The 27,814-nt window shown below is 43.5% G+C and overlaps 1 protein-coding gene across 1 annotated transcript in view; it reads right to left on the reverse strand.

The window, feature by feature from the left end:
• Positions 1-12,016: 12,016 nt before the first annotated feature.
• The window catches only part of LOC146185632 (glycine receptor subunit alpha-2-like), a 127,329-nt gene continuing 111,531 nt past the window's right edge, over positions 12,017-27,814 (reverse strand). Inside the window, exons 5-9 of the mRNA XM_084607886.1 lie at positions 25,226-25,308; positions 24,697-24,831; positions 22,808-23,190; positions 13,804-13,836; positions 12,017-12,537 (exon numbers count right to left, since the gene is read on the reverse strand). Coding sequence (XP_084464012.1) covers positions 12,361-12,537; positions 13,804-13,836; positions 22,808-23,190; positions 24,697-24,831; positions 25,226-25,308 — 811 coding nt within the window. The 3' untranslated portion in view covers positions 12,017-12,360. The remainder of the gene's footprint in view (positions 12,538-13,803; positions 13,837-22,807; positions 23,191-24,696; positions 24,832-25,225; positions 25,309-27,814) is intronic.

The raw sequence follows: 27,814 nt of genomic DNA on the forward strand, positions 1-27,814 counted from the left end.
TGTGCTGCGCTGGTTACCATTCCCGCATATAATCTACATTTAGATATCCTCTGCTCAACATGAAGATAAAGACGCTCTATGTGTACTGACTTCTTCACGTTACCAAGACAAATGTTTCTCCTCTTTGCCGCTTAATTGCGTAATTTAAGCATACTGCACCGGCCATCACCTTCCTGCAATAATAGAAATAGGAAGAAGCATTGCCTGATAGCCGGTATTCTTTAAGCGTTATGCAAACATCCGCTACGTTATATCGCATCACAGATGTGAGTTATCAAGCTGCCATAACCTTTAATTTATACTTCCTCATGCGCAGCATGACTTTATCAGTAGGGTCATCTATACACTACATTATATTTGTCGTAACCTACTATACTGTTACTTTGTACAGTTGGCATCTGCACTAGAGCACTGCACAGGCTCGGGCCGGCCCGGGCCGAGCTCGAGCTTGAAGTTGCGTGACTGGGCCGGGTCCGGGCTTGAAAAGGCGGGCCCACACTGATCTGGCGCTAGCGGTAACGAAAGAATTCCGGAGCTAAACTTGTTTGAGTGGCTTATGAATAAACAGCTACTAGTGCTTTACTCGGAATGAGAGAAAACTGATTTGTAGACCGAGTTTAATTAACCCCACTTAGTGGTTTCAACAAGTAACTCTGGACGCACACGCCTGGCGGCGTTCAGCGACACAAGCGAAAAAGTTAAATAGAAAAAGCGCAATACCCAGCAGAGTACATACTACAGTGCGGATAATATGAAGCGCTGCAACACATGACATCTACTTTGCATAAGCAAACAACTACTATACACACACACACACACACAACACCGCTAGCTTGAGATTTTTCAGCTAACAATGAGTACACTCCGTTGGGACGCTCCGTTGATACAGAAGGGGATCGGTATCATCTCGCTTTTGTGTCACCGCTAACGAGTTTACCTTTCAAGCCTCATAAGAGCCCCAAGAGAAGGGCTTTCATAGGCTGATCTGCACTCGGAGATAGCCATTCACTGAGTGCAGATCAGCCTATGAAAGCCCTTCACTCACTCATCGGCTCACAGATAGCCATTAATCCCGGCCTCGGCGGCCGCTTTTCGATGGAGGCGAAAGGCAAGGCGCCCGTGTGCTGTGCGATGTCCTCCACTACGGCCTCTCAGAGCCTGAGTCGCTTTGGGACGTTAAACCCCACAAACCAAACCAAACCAAATAGACAGCCATTGTTTTTGTGCCTTCGTCTCACCATTCCCCTCCCGCCCTCTCCAGACCAAATAAAAAAAGCATCTACGCCACGAGAAATTCCATTGGCTAAGATCTTACTGCTTTTGGAATCTTTGGGTGTTCAAACACACATGTAAAGGCACAATAAGCAGGCGTTTCTCTTTTCGTCTCCATCGAAATGAGGCAATACGGTCATGAATTCTTCACAAGAATATGTAGATTTCTTTCTTTCCTGCCCTTGCCCGCGAAGGTTCCTGTGACATAGCTGCCAGGGGTACTCTCTTAGTGTGTCATTAAGCAAAGAAGTTGCCCCACAAGCCAATTGGTGGCACGAAGCCACTTTTAAAATGCATGTAATTAATAGCCCTTAAAGTTTATTGAACAGGACAGCTTTAAATAAAATTTCATGTCAAAAATTTCTTTTCTTCTGCTTATGCTTTAACTGCGCCCTTTTCTGTTCAGAAGAATATTCTGTAAGACTTATATCTGATCTTGATTTGATCTTATGTATCAATTGCTTATCAATTGTATCAATTATGTATTGCTGGAAAACGTATCAACAACCTTAGATATGCGGATGATACCACTTTAATGGCAGAAAGTGAATTGGAACTCAAGAGACTTCTGATCCGCGTACAAGAAGAGAGTGAGAAGTTTGGGCTTAAACTGAACATTAAAAAGACAAAGATCATGGCGTCTTGCCCTATCAAGTCCTGGAGCATCAATGGACAAGAAGTGGAAGCTGTGACAGATTTTCTGTTCTTGGGCTCCAAGATTACCTCGGAAGGAGACTGCAGCCATGAAATTAGGAGACGCCTGCTTCTGGGAAAGAGAGCAATGGTGAGCCTTGACCGCCTAGTAAAGAGCAGAGACATTAGTCTGCCAACCAAGATCCGTATAACTCGTGCTATGGTCTTTCCAGTTGTGATGTATGGATGCGAGAGTTGGACTGTGAAAAAGGCTGACCGCCGAAGAATTGACGCGTTTGAATTGTGGTGCTGGTGAAGACTCTTGAGAGTTCCTTGGACTGCCAGAAGATCAAATCAGTCGATATTGTCGACCATAAACCCTGACTGCTCATTGGAGGGTCAAATTTTAAAGTTAAAGCTCAGCTACTTTGGTCATCTGATGAGAAGAGAGGAGTCGCTGGAGAAAGATTTGGTGTTGGGAAAGGTTGAGGGTCGCCGGAGAAGGGGTAGGCAGCGAACGCGTTGGTTAGATGGCATCCTCGAGGCACTGCAGATGAAGTTATGTGATGTTAGGAAGATAGTGAGAGACCGGAGAGCGTGGCGTGACATGGTCCATAGGGTCACGAAGAGTCGGACACGACTGAACGACTAAACTGAACTGATCAATTAATAAATATTATTTGCATATTTAAAACTGCTATCAATCCTATTCAGCACTAACATAGCAGTGGGCGGTTACATCAAAAAATACTCACGTAGTAGTAAACAAAAACCATTACACATGAAATGCAGTCATGACAAAAGGAAAAAAATTGTGAACAGCACGCATACACACATACAAGCGCTGATTCAGCAGTTCAACTAACAGAGAAAAGAATCACTCCCCATGGCTCTTTGTACAAACAATAGTATTGGTCAGTTTATTACAATTTTGCGCCGTTTCAATAATAAACGAATAACTGGTGCAGTCTTGTGAAAATATTTTTTCTTCTACAGGCTTGTAATTCTTGTTGCGCGTTATTTGGCATGAGGACTCTTTTATACACTGTAACCTGTCATTAAGGACTAGATTATTTATTATGGAATAGAGAAGAGTTAAACGTTTATTATTTCGCTTTAAAAGCACATCTTTAACGTGTCCGCACAGGCAGACTTTGCAGGGCCTGAGGCAGGCCTAGTCGTGGAAGCGTGGGCCCAGTTCGCGCCTGCTCCATGTCAGTATGAGCCCTCCGCGGGCTTGGACTTGGAGCCATGGGCTTCAAACAGCGGGCCAGGGCTGGAAAGCACGTGCAGTGCTCTAGACTCCACTGTTGATATTTTCTAACTTGTTCTAATTAATTCAGGAGGTCCCAGTGCAATGCTTTTATTATGGGGCCTACTTTTGTATTTATTTATTTTGTGTCATATTATGATGTGTGGTTAAGAAACTGGAACTTGATTTTGAAAAACGAAAGATAGAAACAGTTATTCTATTTTAAGGCCTGCAAACCCTCTAAGTAAGTGCCTGTTCTGCGGAGATTTCTATTGAAAGTTTAAAAATAAAAGCAGTCATGGAGAGCCTTGAGTAGACTGATCGAGGGAAAAATGCACATATTATTTCGTAACTTATCGTCTTCACCACCTTAAAATTCAAGCTGATTTAGCTAAGCCGGCCAAATTGCTATGTATGTGCGCAAGCACCACACATATCATTCTGTTAGAGAGTAAGGTTCCAAGTTCATGATTTAAAGAATGACGATACGATGACTAGGGAGATTGGTGGTCGCGCACTATAAGTTTCTGTACATGTATGAAAAAAATTACTTTCGTAAACGAATACATTACATTGAAAATTAACCTCTGAAAAATAGTACGAAAGAAATCATATTACCAATTACAAACCCCAAAAAGTAATTACAACACATTACAGTTAGTCCGAGGACACTCAAATTACTTTCCAGTTTTCGTGTATAAGGTAACTAATAAAACTGCTGGAACAAAACTGCAGCCCCTCTCTGATGTACCGAAGAACACATTGTTTTGTATTCCCACCAAATTCCATTTCAGAAAACTATTCCCTCCTCTTCTTTCGTATAGTACGCGCCATTCTAAAATAAGGCAGTGACAATAAAACGACGAAAACAGAAACATGGTCAAACACTCGTCCCTTTCATTATGCTCAAGACAGAAATGCGCGGCGAACTCAAAACCTTAAACCTTACGCGAAAATTGAAACCTTAAATACACAAGCAAAATCACAAATGTGAATAATTTTTGAAGGCCTCATATAGGGTGCGAGCTGATATTCTCTTCCTATATTATTTTCTTATGAACAAAGTACATACCACAAAGTAGGGAATAAAAACACTTGGTACCTGACAAACACGAGCTCTAATGGGTGACATGCTGCATCTAAATGCATGCATGACTCCCAGAAGGTGTTATGCAGAAATCAATGACGGAAGAAGGATTTCAAAATAGTGCCCCGGTGCGTAAAAGCTTGGCTGATTAACTTTATTCTGCGAGTAATTTATCATCCTTGCTATGATTGAAGTATTTGTAGCTTCCTCTTTGCTAGAACCCCAATGCATTTACAGATGTGTTTCGCAAACGACACGCGCTTGCCATGGAACTAGCATTCGAGAAATTTTCTTTTATTTTTGCATTGTTCAATCGAAATGTCATTGCAGTTGCTGCTCCCAGATTAGTTCCTATGTCTCTGCCGGCGTCACCGTCGCCTGTTTCCGTCCGCATTCTGCCACAGCTGTAGGCGGTATCAGTAATTTCCAGCGATGCGCATCTTTGCGCGCTTAGACCTAGTTTTTTCGAAATTCCTTCTTCGTCTTTTTTTTTTTCATTTTCGTTTCGCTCAAATAAGCTCTTGTTTCTATCGAGCCACACAATACTTATTTTCGTGTCTGTCATGGCGCTTCCGTACTCTACCTCAGAGGAAGCGAAGCATACCTTATCTTGATTCGTGAATGCGTACGCTTTTTATTTATTTTTGTTTTATTTAAAATCAAAAATGTTTTAGATCGACATTTATTAAATAAACCAGGTGTGCCCGAAAGCATTTCTGTCGTAGCTGAAAAGCTATATTGAAGAATTTTAACCACATACTGCCATGTGTGAGTTGACTTACGCATTTGTATGAGGAGAAAAATGTTACTTCTTCATTGGTTTCAGTTTACTTCGATACTTCTTCATATTCGTGTTCAGCTAATCCTGTTAAAATGTCAAACTGAAGCAGATGCACTTTATAAATGAAATATATAAAAACATGTAGACATGTTGTCTGAGAAAAAAATTCGGCAAATCAGTATACAGTATAAAGCAGACTAACTCAGAGGCAGGGTAAGTAATGTTATGTAATTAGTGAGAAACAAAATACATAATCGTTATACAAAGGTAAAGGTCTAGTAATTATGACAGCGCATTCCCACGTTTTGACTGGTATTATCAGCCAATGTCCCTTGTATGAACTAGTGCCCCCAAAATAAAACGGAACACACGAACAAATAAAATTAGTTTCGCTGTGCGACCTTTAAGCGGGTGCCTTTGTGTATAGCTTGGATGCGTGTGGGTCACCCGGATGTTCAGTTTCACATATTTAGTAATCGCCTCATTAGCAGCCCGGCTGAAGGAGACCCTTTTCCCCAAACCCGTGCTCCGCTGTATTTTGTGGGCACTAGTACATTAAGTCAATGTTTACCGTTAATGAAACAATATTCCCAATTTAAATACTGGGCATACCTAAAGTTACAACCTACTGAGAAGTTACTCCTTTTAAGGAAACCAGTGTATGCTAGGGGTGAATAACAAATTAGATTCCCGTTGACTTCTGTAAGCGATTTTTTTTTTTCGGGTAAAGATGATGAGCTGGGCAAGTTGTACAAAATGTTATCTCAAAAAAGAAGCGCCAGCTAGAAAGTCGCAAAACGTAAGCAAGACGGCAGCACGAAGTAATGTAGCTCTTGTGTTGTCGTATTTCTTCACTTTTCCTGTCATCAGGTTGGCGTCGTTCTAGCCTTCTCACATGCACATGTGCATCGTAAGATTCTAGGTGTACAGGCAGCAGTCGTTAACGTAAGGTCGAAATGAAAATCTCGTGCTGAGCACCAGATTATTATGCCCACATGTGGCATGAGTGATAATCCGCGGTTCTCGTCAAAGCAACTCATCCTTGGTATAGCTCAGCAAGACCGAGAAATAAGTCAGTCATTGTGTATTGGAGAAAAGAAGAATTTCTGTTTTTTTTACTTTAACTAGAGTCTCCGCAGAGACTTTCATATTCAAGAAATATTTTTTCTATAAAGAGAAGCGAACGCGAGACATGAACGTAAAGCTGATGCCTGGAATGAAGTCATTCGAAATACCTCTATAGTTCAGTTCGAATGATGCTGTCACGGGGTCGTAACAATGCCGAAGGCCGCAAATGAGCAGACTGAAGTTACGCTCAAATTGACTATTTATAGGGCTGACTTGCGCCCGTAAAACAACTAAGCGAATCGGCGGCGAGATAGCAGCAAGAGTGCTTGACGGTCGTCGATATTACGAATGCCCGCCTAATTCGGCCGCGCTCAATTTAAAGACGGCGAAGAATACTCTAGACAACCTGCGAAAGGTACCTGGAGACATATCGAACGATACGGAGGCAGTCGTGCTCCTCTGCAATCATTCGGGGAAAATCTCGGCGGATTCCGCCTGCAAAGAAAATGAGAAAGCCGGGTCTCGCGACAACGAGCTGGAATATGATCGTTCCATGCGCTACAAGCACAGTGATAAGGCCTCATGCTGGCGGCTGCTGAAAGCAAGAAAGGCCTCGAATTGCTCGCGGCAGTATCTATTAAATTAACAAATAAACCTTAGCGATATTCGTACCACGCCGGATAAAAATAACGCATTTTCCAAATGTCTATAGACTACAGGGTCTGTAACGAAACTTTATTTCTTTATGTCGCGAGAAAATAGCTCAATACCACAATTACGAACATCCTCATGCCTCAAATTACTAAAGGGCATAAAACGAGCCCTCATTACTCGGGCCATCTCAGTTCGTAACACCGGCAATTTAGGCATTTGGTGGTGTAAGCTCAATGAAGATCATTTCAGTGTCAAGTCAGTCCGATCACATGTTGCCTACGCTGTTGTCACCACTACGTGAAATTATGACTAGAAATTTTACAGTATTTCAGTCAGCCCTTCTTTGTGATCTTATTTATTCTTTACATTGTTTTAGAAAAAGCCAAGCGCACAATAAGTAAAGCAGAAGACCTGCCACTTAATCTCACTGCATAATCTTATAGGCAATAGAGAGCTCCTTAAAGGACTAGCCCTTGATAGACATTAAACATTTCTGCTTGGTCTGACTCTGGATACATGCTTTTGTCGGGCATAACTCTTTTCAAGCTAAATAAAGGCAGATTTTTATGTGTTTTAAGCCTACTTATGTGCTTTACCGTCATTTTCTGCTTCTTTTCTCATGAACGGGCGGCTAATTTTACACGCTGAAGAATATTTAGAAGGAAAGCTTTTCACGTACGCAAAGAAAAACACTCCTACCACATTTTCCGAATTTTGTATGCCTAGAAAAGTGTGAACAGCCGTCTCCCTCTGACACCGGAGGTTGTCACCGGCATAAAGGAGTTCGACACTTGCTCCATCACGCGCCCGCAGCCACCAGCCACTTGAATGATTTTAATGGGGGATGTGACATGATCTAGCTAATCGTTTACATTAACTTACACTGCTTAATTGACGCCTTACATCACTTCCGTAAATCACCGCACAAAATGACCCCTTCAATGCTGACTCTGAAAGTGTCGCATTATTATTTTTCCTCCAATATTTTTGCCCACTTCCAGTTCAACACACACAGACTGGAAAAAACACACGCCTGCTGCGAAACAAATAAAAAGAGGTCAGTGTGTCTGCGTTTCGCAAGACAGACGACTACGGCAGGAGTGCGGATGCCCTCAATTGCAAAGGCATGCTCCCCGCTTCGTAAAGTAGCTGATACACTAGAAAACCTTCAAAATGCGTGCTCCCAACTTTGTCATATACCCGCGACCATGGCAGACAATTGTGAAATATAGCATGTAAGGCCCATGCAGAGAAAGAGTAGGCAGAGCGTCGCCCGCAGCAACACATTATGGGACTCGCGTTCCAAGAGAACCAAATTGCAGGTTAGATACTCTATTCAGACTGGGTTTCGAAACAACCAGGTCAAAGTGCTGCTGAAGTGAAGATTTTTCGATAGAATATATTCAGGGCGTCGCGGCTAAAAATGACCAAGATTTAAAAACAGAAAGCGGCATTCTTCCAAAGCACGATCAAATGAATGTCTTTAAGGTTTACCTTGACTGCTGACCATTATTCTTTCGCTCCTTTTACGTGAATAACAAGTCAACGTTACTGTTTAAATAAAGCGTAAGAAGTTAGGCTAGATGGTTCTGGCTGGATTGTATTTTGACTGGAAGACGTCTATTAATATAATTTAGCCCTACTTGGCCATTATAGTATATGGCTTCAAGCCTGCAACTCTCAATGATATTTTGAGCACGCTATGTAGCCCGAACTTGTGTCAGCGGGTCTGGGCTGGCCAGTATAGCCTCCTGCCGCTCTAGAGAAGGGGCTGGTAGATAAGCCCGTTGATGACGGCGCTTCGTTTTCTTTTTCTTTTTTTTTATTTTGGCACGGGGGGAGTTTGTCTATGGACTCCAACATACTAACTGTATTGCGTTGGGTATATGGCTGGCAGCTTCGACGGACCAAAAAAGGATCGCGTCTAAAGCCGACGCCACGTTACTTCTCGCCTTTTGTCGAGCTCCTCTTCAGTTGGTGTACATACACTCCTTCCCAGTTTAACGTGATTAGTGTATAGTCGTGAAATGATATGATTTATATCTAGTGAAATTAGGTGGTCAACCTGGCTCGGTGCTCGGCTGACATAACACGGAGCTATGCTGTCAGCCAACTTTTTTCCCCTGATCCTCGAGTGTGCCGGCACCCATGTTAGCTCCACCTCGCTGGCTCCACCTATCATGAAGTCAGTTTTACCGCTAGCGTACGGGGTCCTCCACTCTTAGGGTGCCCATGCGAGCGCTCGCAGCCGCTCCCGGTAGAGGCGTAGCTGTTTAAATTTTAAATTAGCCCTCAAAATGCTTTGAGGGCTAATTTGGGGCCGACTGCGAGAATCGCACTTTACATTTTGTTTTTCTTTTCTACTAACTGTGTTTTTTTTTATTTCTTATTTTTAGGGAGCAGTTTCCAAAACCACGCGACGCAGGTAGGACAGTTTGTTATCCGCAGTAATCTGACTGACCGAAAATTGTCATATATAATCAGAAACCGTAAATCACACTGAAATACTAAGAACACGAATAAGCGACTTTAATTAGTCGTGACACCGTTTCTGCCGCGACAACGTCACCTTTAAGCTAATTCATGATGGAGAAACTGGTCCTGTTTTGTGAACTGATCCCTCCAAAAGCCATGGTGTGGCTAGGTGGATGACAGCTCTCTTATTCACAATTAGCTGCCAGCAGTGGTATCAACAACATTGGGGTATAATCTGCCCTTTGACGCTCGTACATAAAATTTTCGCAATTTATGTGTTGCTTATTCTCAATCAAACCTCACTTTTTCATACCCGCGGCAATGTGTACAGATCGGTGATACTGGTGCCTGCCTCGGTTGTGTTTTTAGGGACATTATCCAACACGTGACATGTATTAATCGTAGTAACGAAGACTGTTTCTTAACTATATTATGGGTAATACTTCTCAATTCTAGCTCAGAGTATGTTTCAAAATAAATATAATAAGAAAGTAAGGGCGACGTGAAAGCAATCACATTTTAAGGAGCATACCACTACTGTACACAAGAATCTGTTCTTCCCCACTGTACGCTTTTCTTGTCCGCCCTATTATATCATCGTAGTCATCCGACGCTATGATTAAAGGGCCAGTCTAATTCCTTTAAACCATTCCTGTCAGAGGGAGCGGTAGTGAAACAAATAAACTAAAACTAATCAGAGGTATTAGCGTTCATGCATGGAAAAAAGTCAAGCAAAAGAACTTTGAGACGACTCCAGGACCAGCACTGGATAAATGTGAAAGCATGATCATTGCTGCTTCTTTTGCCCGCCTTCATTTTTTCTTCCTTTTAGTTTTATTTTTGTTTCTTTGAAGTTTTATTAATTTTGTGGTATTTCATTATCTTTTACTTCCCTCAAAGGCCTGCACTATCATTACGCTTGACTAGGAGGATTGTGGGCACGTCCGCAGTATGTCAGCGCATAGTGGCTAGTGGGCTCGGCAGGGGACGTAAGGATAGTGGCTCGAGTCCTGACGTTGAAACGACTTTTTTTCGTATATTGAAGACACGCTTAGGTGACATGCTCTGATCACATTGCTCATCCATAGGCGAAAAATTATTTCGCATTGACATTGAACCGTACCAGAGCAATACAATTAGAACACTGATCTAGGCAATAAACAAGCGGGATTCGCGTCTGTGTGTATTTCTCAATCCACCTGACAGGATATGTTTGTACACAAGATTTGTAAGACTACACAAGTTTAGCAAGATTTTTAAGTTCACATATTACATTCGCACTTTTCGAAATTGCGCCATCTACAGGAGAAATTAGACCGTATTCATAACTTCTGAAAAAATGATTAATAAATTTTTGCAGCTTCACAAGTACGCACAGAACATTGAAGCGAAAAGCTTCACTAGGCTAGTAAATTCCGAGTCTCACGTGTTTCTCAGTCGTTGAAAACACATATAAAGCCCTGCTTTAACCAAGCCGTATGAGCGTGCCTTAGTGGCCTATAAAGGTAACATGAATGCAAGGGTCCTGGCAGGCTGAGTCTGGCATAACCGTCCCATGTGAAACGAGAGGCCCAAGTTGGCAGCTCCTGCCAGGGGACCACGGTCAAGGACACGGGCACGGCACACAGCGACGAGCGGTTAGACCTGGCGTACTATTGCTTTCGTAATAAAAGCCACAACTGCGCATGCGCAAACCACACGGCGACAGAGAGATATTGAACGACGTTTGAACCACAAGCTAAGCCATGGCATCGCCGAATCTTATCGGTTCCGATGTCCAGGCTTAAGCAAGCTAAGCCACCACTAATTTTTTCCTGGTAGAAAGTTCATAGCATGTCCACCGATTCCACACCCCTTCTTTCTTTTGCGCTGGTACTCACGGCAGTGATTCCTCTTCTTAGTGAGCGGCCCATATAACTCATTACAACCACCGTCGCAACCACTCCATGGAAGAAAATTGTTCTTGGAAACATATCACTCAGAAATATATTCCTTTTTTATTTGGTGTATCGTTTACCCATTTCACCTCCCCCCCCCCCCTTTTTTTTTATACCTTCCATCCCATACCGAACATATAATAAGAAAGGGAACCATGAGTAACGAAAATAACACAAGAATACGAAGAGTTTCCTGATAGCGAATGTTTATTGACTGAAATATTACATGTTAACCGGTCCTCCGCAACAACAAATGTTGTCAGAGATACGAAATGATATATTATCACTATATTTACAAATTCACGGCATTAAGACGGTATTGGAGCTTCATTTCGAATAACGAAAGGGGGTCAGTAAACGATTATCTGTGCTGTTAATAATCTTGAGCGGCGCATCGTGATCAGAAAATGATCACCGTTAACGAATGATGGGTTTTACCTATTATTTCTAACTAAGGAGACACTGAACTCATATGCACCTGCTTAAGTGACTATATACTAGGAATACGGTCAACACTTCGGAACGTCTTGACCATGTCCCGAGGTCCCGTTCAACATACAGCAAATTTGTAATCGTCTTCAGAAAGTTAGTTTTTATCAATTTTGTCAGTGTTATCAGCAATATGGCTTGAGAATGAAACGAAACACATGCCGGGCATCATCTTTTTTTTTTCTGTTTAGTCGACGCCCCCTCACTGCTGCGTGTGAAAAATTTGCCTGCACGCTATGCTCAACGCCTTTTTAGGACTAGTAAACTATTCCTGTTGTACGCCAAGACCGACATCGGTGGTACGGCTGGAGCCACTAAACTGGTTATTAACTGCAATTCTGCAAGTCATGATAATCTCCGCACCCAAACTTAACCATTCAACATAAAACAAATGGTCATATTTGAAGAGATTGCATCTTCCTGCTAGATATTTCTAGCCATAGGTATGAAGTGTTGAGATTAAGTGGGCAGGATAAAATGTCGAAGATTCTGGAATGATGTCCAAGGGGCAAGTGAGAAATAGCTGTTCAATACTGTTCTAGCCTTCTCCACATGATATGAAAAAGATGAGAAAGCACTAACTAATGTACGTGGTCGCTATGAACACGCAAAAAGGAAACATAAATAACTGGAATGCTACCGCCGCCAACCCTGTCCTTTCCTTTCTTCGTTCGTACCTTTAAACCTGGCAGCTGGTGACGTACGCACGGCATCACAAAAGATAGTACGGCCAGTAGGTGACGCTGAACGCCAGAAATGCCATGGGAAAGGCCACCCGACATATTTGGTCGATTCTTTTGGCTTGAACCTTGTGCTTGTTTCTGGTACCTTCGACGTCTGTCAGTGTGGGGCTCACGTCGGTGTTTCCAGAGACAGGACTGCACGGCATCTGCAAGTATCCGGTAAAAGACGTAAGCCGTATCTTGCTTTGGGAGTCTCCGACCCAATGTCTGAAAAATAAATCCTTTATGCCAACACACGCTAGTAGCGATGCTGTACTTTCAGACCCGCTCTCGAGCTGTTCATGGCAATAGCGATGCTCCACAGCGGCATCATCAAGATAAGGTTTTTCTCACCATATTACCGTTTTGTTGCTCCTATCTCAAGGATCGCCGCGGACGCTACGAGTAGCAGTCCGCGCAATGCTGAGCAGCCAGTGGCTACTCCGCTCCTTCGAAGCTACCATCGTGCTTCCCCTAGCTCGCTTCTATTTCTAGCCCCGAAATGGTTAGCGACAATCGCCTGAGTAATGACAGAAATACAGCTCTCACTGAATATCTGTACGGAGTCTCGACTCCGTGCAGATATGCAGTGAGAGAGAGCAGGCTAAATTGCGCTCCGCGTTTAAAATATATCTTGGATCTATGCGCGTGCGTAACTAGTTCTGCAAGTAGGAAAAAATGCTGTGTGCATCCATGTCAATACAAACACAAAAGAAACCGCGATTATTAGTTGTATTGCTATAGCGGCTTTTTCACCGAAACGTCGCAAAAATGTATTAAATATATTCTTCTTAAGTTAGGACTGAGTTTTCCTCAGCATAGCATAACTAGCATGCTCATTAACTAATATTAAATAGTGGATTTTTTAACGTTTACCATTAGGCCCTTCATATTTTGCGGATCTAAACAAAATTTCGCAGATATGATTATTTCCTATAAATCAGAGCAATTGGTACACCTTCAGCAAAGCTAAGCAAGTTCTCCAGACAGACGAAGGATTTTTTGGCCCGGATAATATGCAAGAAAAGTAATTACGAAAATATATTCCCTACACCTGCAAAGAAGCTGCGCAGCAAATTTGAAAGGCTTTTGCTTCTTTCAAGTGCAATCTGTTATGTCACCAGCTGATCTGATAATAGAAAATTTACAACTATCTTCATTTAGTTTTACATGCAACTGCAGAAGACCTAAGTATATAACAATGGGAGATTTTGTTTCTTCATTGTACTTCAGCTCTGCAGGTGGCTGCACTTCAGTTCAAACTGGTAGGCGTCTCAGGTACAAGGAGTGAAAGACTTCTTTGATTCGAACTATGCCACACCAAAAATTGCTACAAAATCCTCTCTCCCGATGCGATGTGCCTTGTACCAAAATTATCATTTGACGTGTGAGACAACCACCCATCTTCAACATAGAAACATGGTGAGTCTTACCAAGTTTCCGTTGCATGCTTTTCCGGGAATCAGCTTAGGAGAAAGAGAAAAGAAATATTTACAACCCTGTCCACCTGCGGCGCCAGATAAGAATGAGCCAACAAACACACAATAATCTCGAACAAAGATTCTTCACTCAGCTCATCACAAAATCATGGAGCGAACAACGATCTAAGAGCACACAGGCTACATTGGCGATGGTGTACTAGCGTTTGTTAATTTAAGGTGTCCTCGTGCAATTTCCGCGTTGACATTTGGGATCCCTGCTGTTTACAAAATGGCAGTTTAAAACTACGGATAACAACAAAAAACTTCTGAGTCCCATTCTGAAACGTGCACCAGTACGAAGGGGCAACGGATGAAGGAAATGACGAGAGCGCAGACGCTCGACGTACACCAAAACTTGCTGCATGATGACATGCAAATCATGTGCATAAATCCATCCTGCAAAAAGGAAGATAGCAATCACCTAAAGGAAGAATTAAACATAAAACGAGACGACTGCACCATGGCAAGCTGGACCTCTCACTTTTCCCTGCTATCTCACAAGCGCGTTGCCAAGATGTTCTGTTTTGATTATAAACTTATTGTTATAACCAACTTGCGAACACAAGTAGAAATATTACATGATAAGGGATAACCGAGTTGTTTGCTTTATGTATTTATACCAGCGCAATACAGAAAAACACACGGCTAAGACATGAGCACATACAAGCGCTGAATATTTAGACATTTAGACAACTGGCATTTAGACAACTGGCTCTGGTATTAATATATAACGGAACACCAACTAGCCCGCACCCTTACCCTACTGCGTTGTTTGCTGTTATTTCTTCATAGGGTCGTGCCCTACTTTCTTTGTGTTGATTTTCTGTGCATGGAGTTTCTGACATTGTTTAATCATTACAACAGTTTTCTTCGTGAAAAAAATATTAAGTGAAGCAGCCTTCTCTGCTTCTTTGTCGCGCCACGCAAGCTTTTTCACGCGCCACGGAAGCTGTTTCAGCTTCAAGTGTTCTGCGGCGCCTTATGTCTATCATTCAGGCGTGCTATTAGTCAATGTTCTCCATCCTCAATAAAAACATAGTAGTGCTTATATCATCGTCAAGTAAGCGCCTTAACGGGTTTTGTGTCACAAAGGACTCAGAACTACCGGGCACTGCCACACTTCGGTTCTGTCCGAAGCTCCTTAGTAAAGAGCTTCTTGTGTACTATTGCAGAGAACAGTGAACGCCCCGTTTCTACCACCTAACAATCACATTGACATCTGTGTCTCTCGGTAGGCTACGGCAATTCTTTCTAGCTTGAACATCTCATCAGGCTAATTCTGTCGCAAAATCCACAACCTATTTTAAGCAATGTCATTCTTATGAATGCGCATACACTCAACTCTGGAACAATTTTGGACCATTTTTGCTTGCTGTGTTAATAAAATGTAATTGTGGTTGCTTTTCAAAGTGGTCCTACAAATGTCCTTACGGTAGATAATTAATGCGTCTTTATAATTGACTACTGGGGAGACAGTGTAGCAGTACAAGATCACAACATATTTTAATCTTCGCAGATTTATTTGCCAGCCTTTTTATACACCCGCTAAACCTCTCCCTATCATGCGCTTATCGTTCTTGCCTAGAATATGGAAGTACGCTGTATGTCAAGGAGGAGGAGGAGCCGAAAGGTAATAAGGCTAGGCTGATGAAGAAACGAAAATTGAGGTTCGTAAACGCTACACTAAGCTGCAGGCAGCAAACCATTGTTTCTTCACGAACTGATAGGCCCGCTTGGAGCCGGAGTATCAGGTAAGTATCCAGGTATTGTAGGCCCGGATTAGAAAGCTGGCTGGAATTCCGTGGAACAAGCGTGACAAGGCGCTCAAGTGTCCGGTGCACTCTCGAAATTGGAATCGGAATGCAAAGGCCATCGCGTAGGGCCGTACCCATGGCCTCGCCCTCTCAGTGATTGCCTGCGATGCCACGGTGTCCTGGAAGCGATTAAGTAGACAATCTCGTTTCCTTTAGTTATGGCTGAGTGGGGAAACTGTCAGAATTACGCAGCCGGGTGCTATTGGACCTACGACGACAACAGCTTGCAAGCCTCGGAAGGCTGCTTCAAGATAACTGAAAATAGAGACTGTTTCCGGCTGCGTAGTTTATTGCGCTCAGCAGAGACGCGAAAAGCAGCCCGTTCAGCGCCCGTCGATGAAGTCCGGTGAGTTGATTCAGCTCTTATTATTATGACTTTTACTTGGAGGACCACAGGATCCCAAAAAACTGGTCGAGTTCGTTGAACCGTCTGTGTAGATGTACAGACGCTGTTCATGGTTGTTGAGTGAAATTCTCTAGCGACGTATTTCCTTTCTTTCAGGTATAAATCTACCTCCTTATTGGTGCCAGATACCAAAATGAGTACGTGAGGTTTATGTAGGCTATGCAGTGGAGAGGACGGTTTTAGTGCTTGTGTAAGTTCAGGCGGCAGACTAACATAATGATCATGGATCAATGGTTTCTTTAAGCAATGTACGCGGCTAGGTAATGTGAAACCAAATTTATCCGAGAGATGTGTCATATATGCACCGTCATGGTGACAGCAGTAATTAAGGTCGTGATGAGATTCTGCTGAACAATTAATACGACTACAGCCGTCTAGGAACCATTCGACAATGCTGAGCAGGTCCGGAGTATGTCATCGTGAACGCTTTAGAAACCGCCCTTTTTGTTTTTCTATCATTCTCAAGTACAGGGAGGCTGTACTAGATGAATTTCATGAGCAATTCATTGCGCACGGAGCAATTCATTGCCCACAGGCAGCACCAACGCAGCCTACGACTTTCATATCGAAAAGGATGGAAAGTAAATATTAACTGTCAAACTGCTTTCATATACGAGACAAGGGGGTAGGGTAGAGTACGATTGATTAAACTTGATTTCTCCAATAAGGGGAGAGAGGAGGGTAGTTAGCAGCACTAGTGACTATTCTAACACCAAGCTCCTGACACCGAGATACAAATGCCGTTCGCCTAGGTTCTAAGCAGCGCATATTGTGGTTGTAAGCTGTAAAGGGAAACAAGTCACGAGCGCTGTACTCGGCACTCTACCTTATGGAAACGCACGAGGAGTGAAACTACATGCCCGCAATTCATTCACTTTAAATAAATAACTACACGCATCGCAAAACAGGCCCCCGCCGAGTTTGTTAACTTACAAAGCATCCAAATTGACCTGGCAAAGTTGTCTGATGCCGTTCCCATCAAGCAACAATGCTGTGGCCGCGTGCTTCACAATCGTTTGACGCTCCACTGATGATACCAGGTCAATCAAATTGTAGATAGATGAGCGCCCGGGTGAAAACTTGAACATGTATGCTATAGCGCTACCGGCACTACTCACTAAGTACGCCTCGTCCGAGCAATGGTTAAGAGCTACAGTGAGGCTTCTCAAGGGAATGCACCACGGTAAGTCCAAAAGAAACAAGAATGTAGCCGAGGTAGCGAGTTAGAGTGGTTCACGAGCATGTACACTTCCGTTTGCTAACGAAGAAACTGCCATAAGCTGACAAATCGACGCAGAAACAGACTTGATTCGAATGGATCGAATGCCATTCGAACCGACCACCGGGGTCGAACAGGTTCATAAGCGCGAGTGTGTGACACCACGTTGCCATCATTAGGAAGAGCGCGAAAGCCTTAGAGAGCGGAAAGCACGTATCGTTAAATGTTTTTCGCTGCCCTCATAAAGCAAAACCGGTGCTTGGATGTTCGCCTTCAGTGTTAGCTCAACGTCACCTTGGTCACCGACAACAGAAGCCAAAAGCATTCTTTAAATAATAAACAGGAGGTTGTCATGTCCCCTGCGATGCTTAATTCAAGGGGTACCTCAAGACACCTCACGTGTGGAATATGGGCTTCAAAATAAGCACTGGCCTGCACTTCTTTTTTTGTTTCTTTATTCTAGAACACTGGGCTTTTTATTGTTTTATTTCTTTTTTTTTTTCTATGCAAGGGTGAACAATTTGAAGCTTTCTACTTCTTTCGTTCGCTAAGCAGTGCAACGTGAATGTGGCTTACTCTACGGTTACAATCCGTTAGTGGCCGTTCTTGCAAGTGTTGCGTTTTATCAGCACGGCGCTTGATTCGCGAGTAACAAGGCTTAATTTGCCGCCGTTGTATGCGCTCTCAGTTGTACTCTGTCAACATCACAAAGCGGCCGCTTTTCTAGGCCTTCGCTTCGTTTAAGGTACTCAGCAAGATGGCGCCTTTAAAACATGATTTCTTGTTCTTTTATTTGCTCTCCACAGCATATTAATCATTCTAGCAACGCATCACGTGAACGGTGTGGTCTTAGAACAGTCTCTTTTACGGTCTACAACCAAACGATCAGGACATAAGTAAATGACGCATGTTGTGGCCTCCGAACACATTTTAAGCATTACAAATAATGATGGGGGAAGTGCAACATATGCAGCTCGTATTCTTCCTATGTTTGATGCCCTATTGGCCACAAACGTTAGTTGATTTCATATTGTGTACATCGGCGTTTCTGTTGTGATAACAAGATATTATATTCATTTTGCCTATGTAATACTTTACGCTTAATTCCGATCTCTTCATAAAACTTTGGCATTTGCATGACGCACCAAACAGCACTTATATGACTGGACAACAAAAAAAAAAGCTGTTGTAGCTAATCACACCACGCTTAATTTCGATCTCTTCATAAAATTTCGGCATTTGCATGACGCACCAAACAGCACTTATATGACTGGACAAGAAAAAGAAGCTGTTGTAGCTAATCACACCATGCTGCACGACGGTCTACTGTTGACAGTAACAGCATCTGAGCGCACCTGACTGCAAAAAAATATGACAGCTTGGTTTATTTTATAAGAGCACCAATCAAGCCTTCTTTATTAGTAAGAACTTCAGTGCCTGGAAAGGGTTTGTATTTGTAGCTCCTATTCCCGTAAGTAGCTTGAACTCATTATATTTAGCGTGTCAGTTGTGCATTTCAAGCCAGAATAAAATTAGGTTTTCTAGTCCAAGGCACAACTATCACAAAAGCGCCGGAGAGTATTTAGACTGTGTGCCACAGCTCCTGCGGAAGCTCCGGTAAATACATGGGATCGTCTGTTTTAGTACGTAGCAATACTAGCCGCAATCACGGATTTCATCGATGTCTGTCCGAAGCCGCTCTCTCTCGGTCCATTCGTCTCTCCGTGAACTTGAAGAGAAGGTTAAGTGGCGGCGCCCGCATCACGCGACTTAACACTAAGAGGGTGGAGCGGCCGCATATATGCATCCAGTGAGAGAGTCAGACAGTTAGAGAGGGGCGAATCTGTTGCGTGCCTGAAGCCCGTCTTAGGGCAGCGTTGTCGCTCGTGCTCGTGATGGGAGCAGTTAGGGATAAGGGTAGATGGAGAATACATCAGTAATCTGCGATTTGCTGATGACATTGCCTTGCTAAGCAATTCGGGGGACGAACTGCAAATAATGATTGATGATCTAGACAGGAAAAATAGAAAGGTAGGCTTGAAAATCAATATGCAGAAGACTAAGGTAATGTTCAACAGCCTCGGGAAGGAACAGCAGTTTACATTAGGTAGCGAAATACTGGAAATAGTAGGCGAATATGTCTACTTAGGACAGGTAGTAACCGCAGATCCGGACCATGAAAAGGAAATAACAAGAAGGATAAGATTGGGATGGAGCGCATTTGGCAAGTACTCGCAGATTATGACTAGCAGCTTACCGGTATCGCTCAAGAGGAAAGTATACAACAGTTGCATCTTGCCTGTACTCACCTATGGGGCTGAAACGTGGAGGCTAACCAAGAGAGTTCTACTTAAGCTGAGGACAACCCAGAGGGCTATGGAACGAAAAATGGTAGGGGTGACATTAAGAGATAGAAAGCGTGCAGAGTGGGTCAGAGAAATAACTCAAGTTACCGACATTCTAGTAGAAATTAAGAAGAAGAAATGGACATGGGCAGGACATGTAGTGCGAAGAGAGGATAACCGATGGTCGCTGAGGGTAACAAACTGGATTCCAAGGGAAGGAAAGCGTACCAGGGGGCGGCAGAAAGTTAGGTGGGCGGATGAGATTAAGAAGTTCGCAGGGGTCAAGTGGATGCAGCTAGCACAGAACCGGGTTAAGTGGAGAAATATGGGAGAGGCCTTCGCCCTGCAGTGGGTATAATCAGGCTGATGATGAAGATGGTGTCGCTCGTGCGTCCTCAACTTCGGTATCGCTATCCTCGCATCAGACACTCATCAGCCTTCATGGACAGCAGATGTTCACTCGCGGTGCTCCCTGGATCTCGGCTCCGAGCCGCTCGCCGCGTCGTGAAACACCTTGTGCTCACCTCCGCGCCTACTGGCGCTCGCCTTCAAGCGCGTTTCCCTCTCCATTCTCTCTTTTCCTCCCCCTATGATCTCAACTCAGACCTTTCGGCTGCAGACCAGTGCATTGTAAATGGGTACATTGTGCCTGCTTTTGTTCATTTCTGAAGATGGCGTAAGGAAGCTGAGGACACGACTGCGCCGAGAGTTTGCTTCACGTCGCAATGGTTAAAGCCGGGTTGTCTGACACTGTGGCGCAGGTTCGCTGTGCTCGACGTACAACGGTTGCGAAGACAGTGGGATCGTGAGTCTACTGATTCTGATATTGCAGGTAACTGGTGCAAGAATCTAGAAGCATAAATAATGAGGAAACGTACCGAGCGTGCTCAGGAAACTGCTCACGACACTGTGCGTTACCATGAAACGGATATCGAAGTGAACAGGAACAAACGCGCTATAGAAGCTCCAGGAAACGGGCTGTGCGACTGCAAGCGATGGAAAGGTATAGCAGGGATAAGCAGTGCTACGCACCTACTTCGCATTTGATTAACTATGCAAATCGGCCGTAACTTTTGTCTTCCTTCGTTTTGTGACAAATCTCAGCAGTGCGTTAGTGCGTTGTGATGCAATAGAGACTTGCAATTCATTGACATTCCCTCTCCATCATTACCGTTCAGAATGCGGAGTAACGAAACTCTTCGTAGTGGTGGTATCCCACAAAGGTAGCGAAAATTCGCAGTTAAAGTGACATGGTTTAGAGATTCTGTTACCCCTGGGTATGACAGTGGTTGTATAAAAAAAGTTAATCAACTCACAAGCCTGCTACCAGATCTGTGCACAAGCTCTCTTTCAGTTGGTAAAAAAGTTGGTTAAGCAAAAAACTAAAATAATTCCAATTACTTAATGTTTTCTCTACCCAATTATATCAAAGCAACAAGAGCATGACGCTAATTTCCCACAGCAATGCTTATAGCCCGCCGTTGAAAGGTTCTCAAGATACCAAGGCGTCTTGTACTGGACGACCTCCATTAGGTTTAAGTCTCTGGAGAAATCCGGCCGAAGGAAAAGGTGCCAAGCAGGAAGGTGATAAGACCTTCGTGTCCTTTACAAAGCATTTATAAAGCCTTTCTCCAAAGAACTGCCGGCAGCAATACAAACTTCCATAGCAGGCGGCAACAGAAAGCGGAACACCAACGTTTCCTCCTTACGGAGTCCGGAAGTCATAACGCTTAATGAGGTCCAAGTCGTGAAACTCCTTGGCTTTGTAAGAATACCTTTCAGCTTCGTAACGCGAGAGCAGCCTAGCTCGCGTCCAACCATAAGCAGAAAACAAGCCTAAATACTCCTGCCCTTTGGGAATGCGATAAGTCCCTTCTGTATGAAACAGTAAGCCGGTAAATCCTCGACGAGGTAAAAGCATAAAAAGAAGCACAATGTGACTGAACCTGAGCAGAGGCACGTGTATAGCTCCAGCTTTGGAGCCACCAATTTTATTAGAAGTTACATCCCCTTAAGCGTCATCGCAAAACACAAACTCCTTGCTCGGATGGCGGTGACCTCACTTCGATAAACCTATTGAGTTACGAGAGGAAGTCGCCGCACGTGTAAATGCATGGTGTCGGCCAGTAGAGCAGGAAATTGAAAAGTGGGCAGCTGCCATAAGCTTTTAGTAATCCCCTAGGTCAAGCATAAGATTTCTAATGATTTTTTTTTTTGCGACTGTAAACGTCTGGTAGAATCTAAGCTTCGTGCTTTCTTCCCTCTTAATGGCAAACTTCAATTTAGTGCGCTGCTCACAAAGTGGATGTGTTCTTTTCTTTATTGAATTGCGGAATTGTGAGAGAGTAGATTACATAGGTTTCCAAAGCATTACACGTTTTACAGAAGCTTCATCAATATCAAGCGAAAAGAAAAACTATCAAAGACATTCAAAGGCGCCTTGGCCATATGTTTTTCGCCTCATCCCTTAACGCCTTCGCAAAGTCAACAACATTACCGTGAATGTCTCAGCCAAGTTGCACAGAGCTGAATGTAGGTTAGAGATGCAGGGAGCTTCCAATCCTTCCTTCTGGCTTAGTTTCTGATGTTTTTCCACCGCCATTTTACCATCCCGGAGAAGCCGACATGTGGCGTGAGCGAATGCAGTCACTGGTTTTGTAACTGACACAACAGCAGTAAATATGGAGTGAGTGGAGATTCGCGCCACGCCACTACCGAATGAGACAATGAGTAGGCTTGTGTTACCAAAATAATTGCAAAATAGTTAGCTCCTCTCTGAACAACTAACGCCCACGGGCTATTGGACGAGATAGAAGAATAGGCGGAGCATTTCGCCCAAAGACGCAGTCTCAAGTCGAGAGAAAAAAGAGGATGAAATTACAATCACTAGAAGCAATTGCAGTTTACAGTGCATCTCTCGATTCTTCTGTGTCATAGCAGGTAGGAAAAAAATACCTGCCGCAAGGTCCTTTAATAGTATTTAGAGGGTTCAGCAAAAAGACCTGTGTTTCAGGGTTCCATGAAAAGTACCACGTCAAACAATAAACTGTAGTATCCCTTAAACCCTAACCACGTGAAAAAACAGCAGGCAGAGCAATTTCATGTCTTTACTTTCCCGAATTACCTGGCATCAAGACTTAACTAAATTTTATAAGAAGCCATCCGTACTCACCACAGCCACTTTGCTCTCAGGCAGCGTCGCAATCACAGGAGGCGGTGACTTTGCAGCGGCCGGCCGTTTCCTCCATAAGTAGTTGACGAAGGTGAACTCGAGTAGAGCAGCGAACACGAACATGGTGCAGGCCCCCATCCAGACGTCGATTGCTTTGACGTAAGAGACCGGGGGCAGGTTTCCCTGTATTCCCGCACCCTTGGACGAAATGGTCAGCAGCGTGGTAACGCCCAATGTGATGCGCGCCGGAATGGCCTCAACATCAAGCCAGAAGGACACCCATGAGATCACCACGATTAGAATGGTGGGAAGATATGACTGGACCAGGTGGTAACCAATGGAGCGTTGTAGGTTGAACTCGGCCTTTAAGCAGCTGTACTCCCCTGCAGTTTAAAAGCCGAAACTGTTAGCAAATTGTATTCCTCCTATTAAGGATGATACCTACATCGACATCCACATCTTATAGACAGATATCAGAAATATTCTGTTCACTGCTTGGCGTCGAACACCAAAAGCAAATGAAATGCACCATCACAATCATTTTGATTCTTGCTGTTCTAGCCGCAACTGTACTATCTTGTGCTCCAGTCCGGCAAACAGTCCAACGCTGCAGTGTACTTACGTACGCAATCAAAAGCAAACGTTTCATTCTTGGCAGTCTGAAAGAGGAGTATAACTCGCCAGTGAGCGCTTATGAAATAGTAATACTGCACGGCACAGCCCCCCCCCCCCCGCCCCCCCATGTGCATCTCGGCTTCACTGAATGAAAGGTCTCTAATCTGGCAACATGCACTGAAAAATTTAGTGTTAACTTCAATATCTCTTTCGGCGCCTTTCAAAGAGAAGCAAGGCGGTCTAGGCAACCAATAGGTTATGATAATAATGAGAAGTCATTCATGTATCACAAAAAAGTACTCCAAAGCAAACTTTTTTGTTTGTCCTGCAACGCATTACGAAACGCCTAGTAAGCACAGTGATTTTTTCAAAGTCGGTCAAGGAATGTTTGCACATATCCTGCGTTATGACCAACCAGCTCATTGAGCTATTGTACTTTGGAAAGTAAACTTGTAATTTACAGAATGACAACATTGCTGTTTATTTCTATTTTCCCAGCTAGTATTGTTGTTTCACTGGCCTAAAACTGTTCAAAGTACTTGTAAGAAACCCTTTATTCGCCCCTTTTTACTGCATCACCTAACTGCTGAAAGCCAGAAATCATGTACTAAAGATTATTAAGAGTCACCAGCCCATTGAGCTATTGTGCTTTAAAAAGTAAGTGAACTTGTAATTTACAGAATGACAACATTGCTATTTATTTTTATTGATGCAGAGTTATTTTGGTGCCAGATTCGGTTTTATTACCACTACATATTAGCTATCTCTAAATAACCTTGCACTGGTAAATAACCCGAAAACAAATATGTACACAGGCACTCTATAAAACCTATCTGAAAAAAGTGCAAATCTTAAGAATATTATATTTTAATAGTTTGGTAAAAAAGGACGCTTATTTGTCCTGTGCTATTATTTTAATAGGTTTGCGCTTGACAGATGCATCTGAAAATAAAATATAAAGGCTGTCGCAATCGTTAATATTTCACATGTCCAGGGTTAATATAGTTTTTTTGCTGTATGCTAATTTACAGGCACCCATTTATCACTAGCTTCACTTCGCAGGCTGACAAAATCGAACCATAGTACACTTCAAGTTTAAAACGTCGAATAGTTTTAAGAATTCGCTGGAGCGGCGCACCTAGGCTTACGACAGCGATTTGTAAACCAGCCGGCCCAGCAATTCCATCTGATCCCTTCAGTACAAGAAAACATTCTCTGCCAATAACTCATCTTGTTCAAGCACGGCTTCATAAAAGTAGAGACGTTTTACTTGCCGATGTGGAATGTCTCATTGCACAAAGACGTGTTCACATTTTGAATTTCAAATTGGGGTAGCTTCATGTTTTCGTAAAGAATGACAGGATTTGTCTGGGACCAGTGCAGCTGGAGCTCGTCCGTCGTCTTCGAGACTGCGCAGACAAAGAAACGACGTCAGTGAACCGGCTTCTTTCGCGCTAGCATACACTCGGCCTCGAAGGACCACTGTTTGACCTTCAACCTCCTACTGCTACCCGCATGCGCTGTTTCATGAAAATAAAGAGGATAACTTACATGCCCTAGATATATTTGAGAATCGTAAAAAAGAAACGGGTCTTCACACGTCGGAGCATCCTATGCATGTGCTGCTATAGGATGCATGATAGAAAGTTCATAGCTGTGAGAAGCTGTTATTTGCCTAGGAAATCCACATAGACAACATGTCTTCAGCTCGGTTTTCAAAGTGGAATAAGACAACAAATGCTTCAAACATGTCCAGAAAACATCATTAGCATTCAAGCACTTGCTATATGAATAAACACTCACACGAAGCCAGTTCAATCGAGCAAACTTGTATGTCTAGTGGGTACCGGTAAAGGTCCATCATGCAGGAAAAGGTCAGTTTCAGTCTGAAATAGAAGAGGCCGAAATATGCATTATACAACAAAGCTTCCACACTATACATTTAACGGTGTATTCAAAACGATGTTATGCATGTGAAGTCACAAAACGCTTTCGCGTGGCGTCCGTGCCACATAAATAGACGTCTTTGCCAGAGGGGCGCAAGCAACTTCATTCTCCTATTAGTCCTAATGACATTCCTTCAGGTGTTTACCTTGTCGTTTCCCTTTTAGTTAATTTTTGCTTGCTTTATCATCTCGAGTTACAGTATGAATATTTTTAGGGATAAACGCTGTTTTAAAATGCACTAAAATTTTGCAGCTCTGATTAACCAGGCGTTTTGTAATTTGGAGCACATTTGCATGTAGCGGTGCTATAAGTTGTCTAGGTGTCCCGATTGGAAAAAAATTGCAAAATGGACTACAAATATCTGTTTCATTTTCACAAGCAAGCAACAGAATTCCACTGAGAATCGTGTCTTTTCATTCATGCGCGGAAGAAAGCCGAAGTTCCAAGACTGGCGAGAAAAAATGGCCACGAGGAGTGCGCCTGACGCGTGCGTAATTAAAATTCTACGTGCTCCCGTTCATCAACTCGTCCTATCGCCTTCGCTTGTACGTCACGACCACAGACTTGCGCCAGGCACTCAAAGCGAAGATCGCCCTTTGTTAGGGTTGAAAAGCCACGCCCTCGTTTTCACCAACAGGACACCCCGCGCATTACGCTGTCATCGCGAGACGCTTCTCGAAACTTTTCGGCCCTTCCCGGTGGTAGGAATCGCGCCGTCAAATTCTGCACTATAGCAAGTTTGTATAATGTACCCGTTTTGTCAACGTTCTGAAAGTGTTACACGAGGGAAGTATATGAAGAGCGCTTCTTATTTAAGAAGCATGTGCGCTATCATGTTGTGTACAACCAGCTTTTTATATAAACACAAAGGCGTGTGAATGAAAGAGCAGCGTCGAATTACATGTTACATTTTTGTTGTATTTGTCGCTGCGTATATGAGGCGCGGCAATGGGAATATGCGTTTCGCAGTAATCTACAGAGCTAATCGAATTCGTCGTAAGCTTTCGAGCAGTTCTTGAGTAATTGGAGCAAACTTCAAACAGGGCAGTGTGTAGTTGTTTCGAAGAATTCTTCAAATACAAGGCCTACTCCGACGATCAGAGCATACGGCCGGATCAATCTTTGCGGAAAGCTAGATTAAACACCACAGGGTGGTTCATTCTTGCGACGGTTTTCTTAATTCTCATATATAGGACCTTCAAATTGCGTTCGAACTGGCAGGTTTAATGGTATTTAGCAAACCCTGCCCATGTGCTCGACCGCGGTGGCAATCGCTGATGTTCTCGTCACTTCCATCAACAAGGATTTGGAGTTTGTTTCCATCCTGTCATCAGTAGTAAACGGTAATTTTCAGCGTGACCATGAAGTCCACAAATATAATCAGGAGACTTTTTGTTGTATCTTCCTTAGTGCTCATTAACTACAAATCTCCTTCCATTACTTGTAGCATATCGCCTACAGCGCTTTAATATTACGTGTGGATATCCGTTTTGCACAAATATTTGCATAACTTGTGAGTAAATCCAAAAATATTTGATTGACATTTCGCTTATTTCGATTGCTTTTTGATCAATATTCGTTTCGTTTTACCTCACTATGCGGGCTTGTCTCAAAGGCAGGACTAGCCTCGTCGTATTCGATTCGCTTTCGTCGTTGCAATATTGATTCACTGATACGTGCGTGCGTGCATGTGTGCGTGTGGGTGAGAGAGAGAGTGTGCGCATGTGTGTGTGTGTGTGTGTGTGTGCGTGCGTGTGTGTGTGTGTGTGTGTGTGTGTGTGTGTGTGTGTGTGTGTGTGTGTGTGTGTGTGTGTGTGTGTGTGTGTGTGTGTGTGTGTGTGTGTGTGTGTGTGTGTGTGTGTGTGTGTGTGTGTGTGTGTGTGTGTGTGTGTGTGTGTGTGTGTGTGTGTGTGTGTGTGTGTGTGTGTGTGTGTGTGTGTGTGTGTGTGTGTGTGTGTGTGTGTGTGTGTGTGTGTGTGTGTGTGTGTGTGTGTGTGTGTGTGTGTGTGTGTGTGTGTGTGTGTGTGTGTGTGTGTGTGTGTGTGTGTGTGTGTGTGTGTGTGTGTGTGTGTGTGTGTGTGTGTGTGTGTGTGTGTGTGTGTGTGTGTGTGTGTGTGTGTGTGTGTGTGTGTGTGTGTGTGTGTGTGTGTGTGTGTGTGTGTGTGTGTGTGTGTGTGTGTGTGTGTGTGTGTGTGTGTGTGTGTGTGTGTGTGTGTGTGTGTGTGTGTGTGTGTGTGTGTGTGTGTGTGTGTGTGTGTGTGTGTGTGTGTGTGTGTGTGTGTGTGTGTGTGTGTGTGTGTGTGTGTGTGTGTGTGTGTGTGTGTGTGTGCGTGCGTGCGTGCGTGCGTGTGTTATGGGAACAAGACGGACTTGACTGCAGTTCAGTTCAGGCGTTCAGTCGTGTCCGACTCTTCGTGACCCTATGGACCATGTCACGCCACGCTT

The sequence above is a fragment of the Amblyomma maculatum genome, chromosome 6, assembly GCF_055883805.1.
Source record: "Amblyomma maculatum isolate TAMU_Amacu chromosome 6, ASM5588380v1, whole genome shotgun sequence".
NCBI lineage: Eukaryota > Metazoa > Arthropoda > Arachnida > Ixodida > Ixodidae > Amblyomma > Amblyomma maculatum.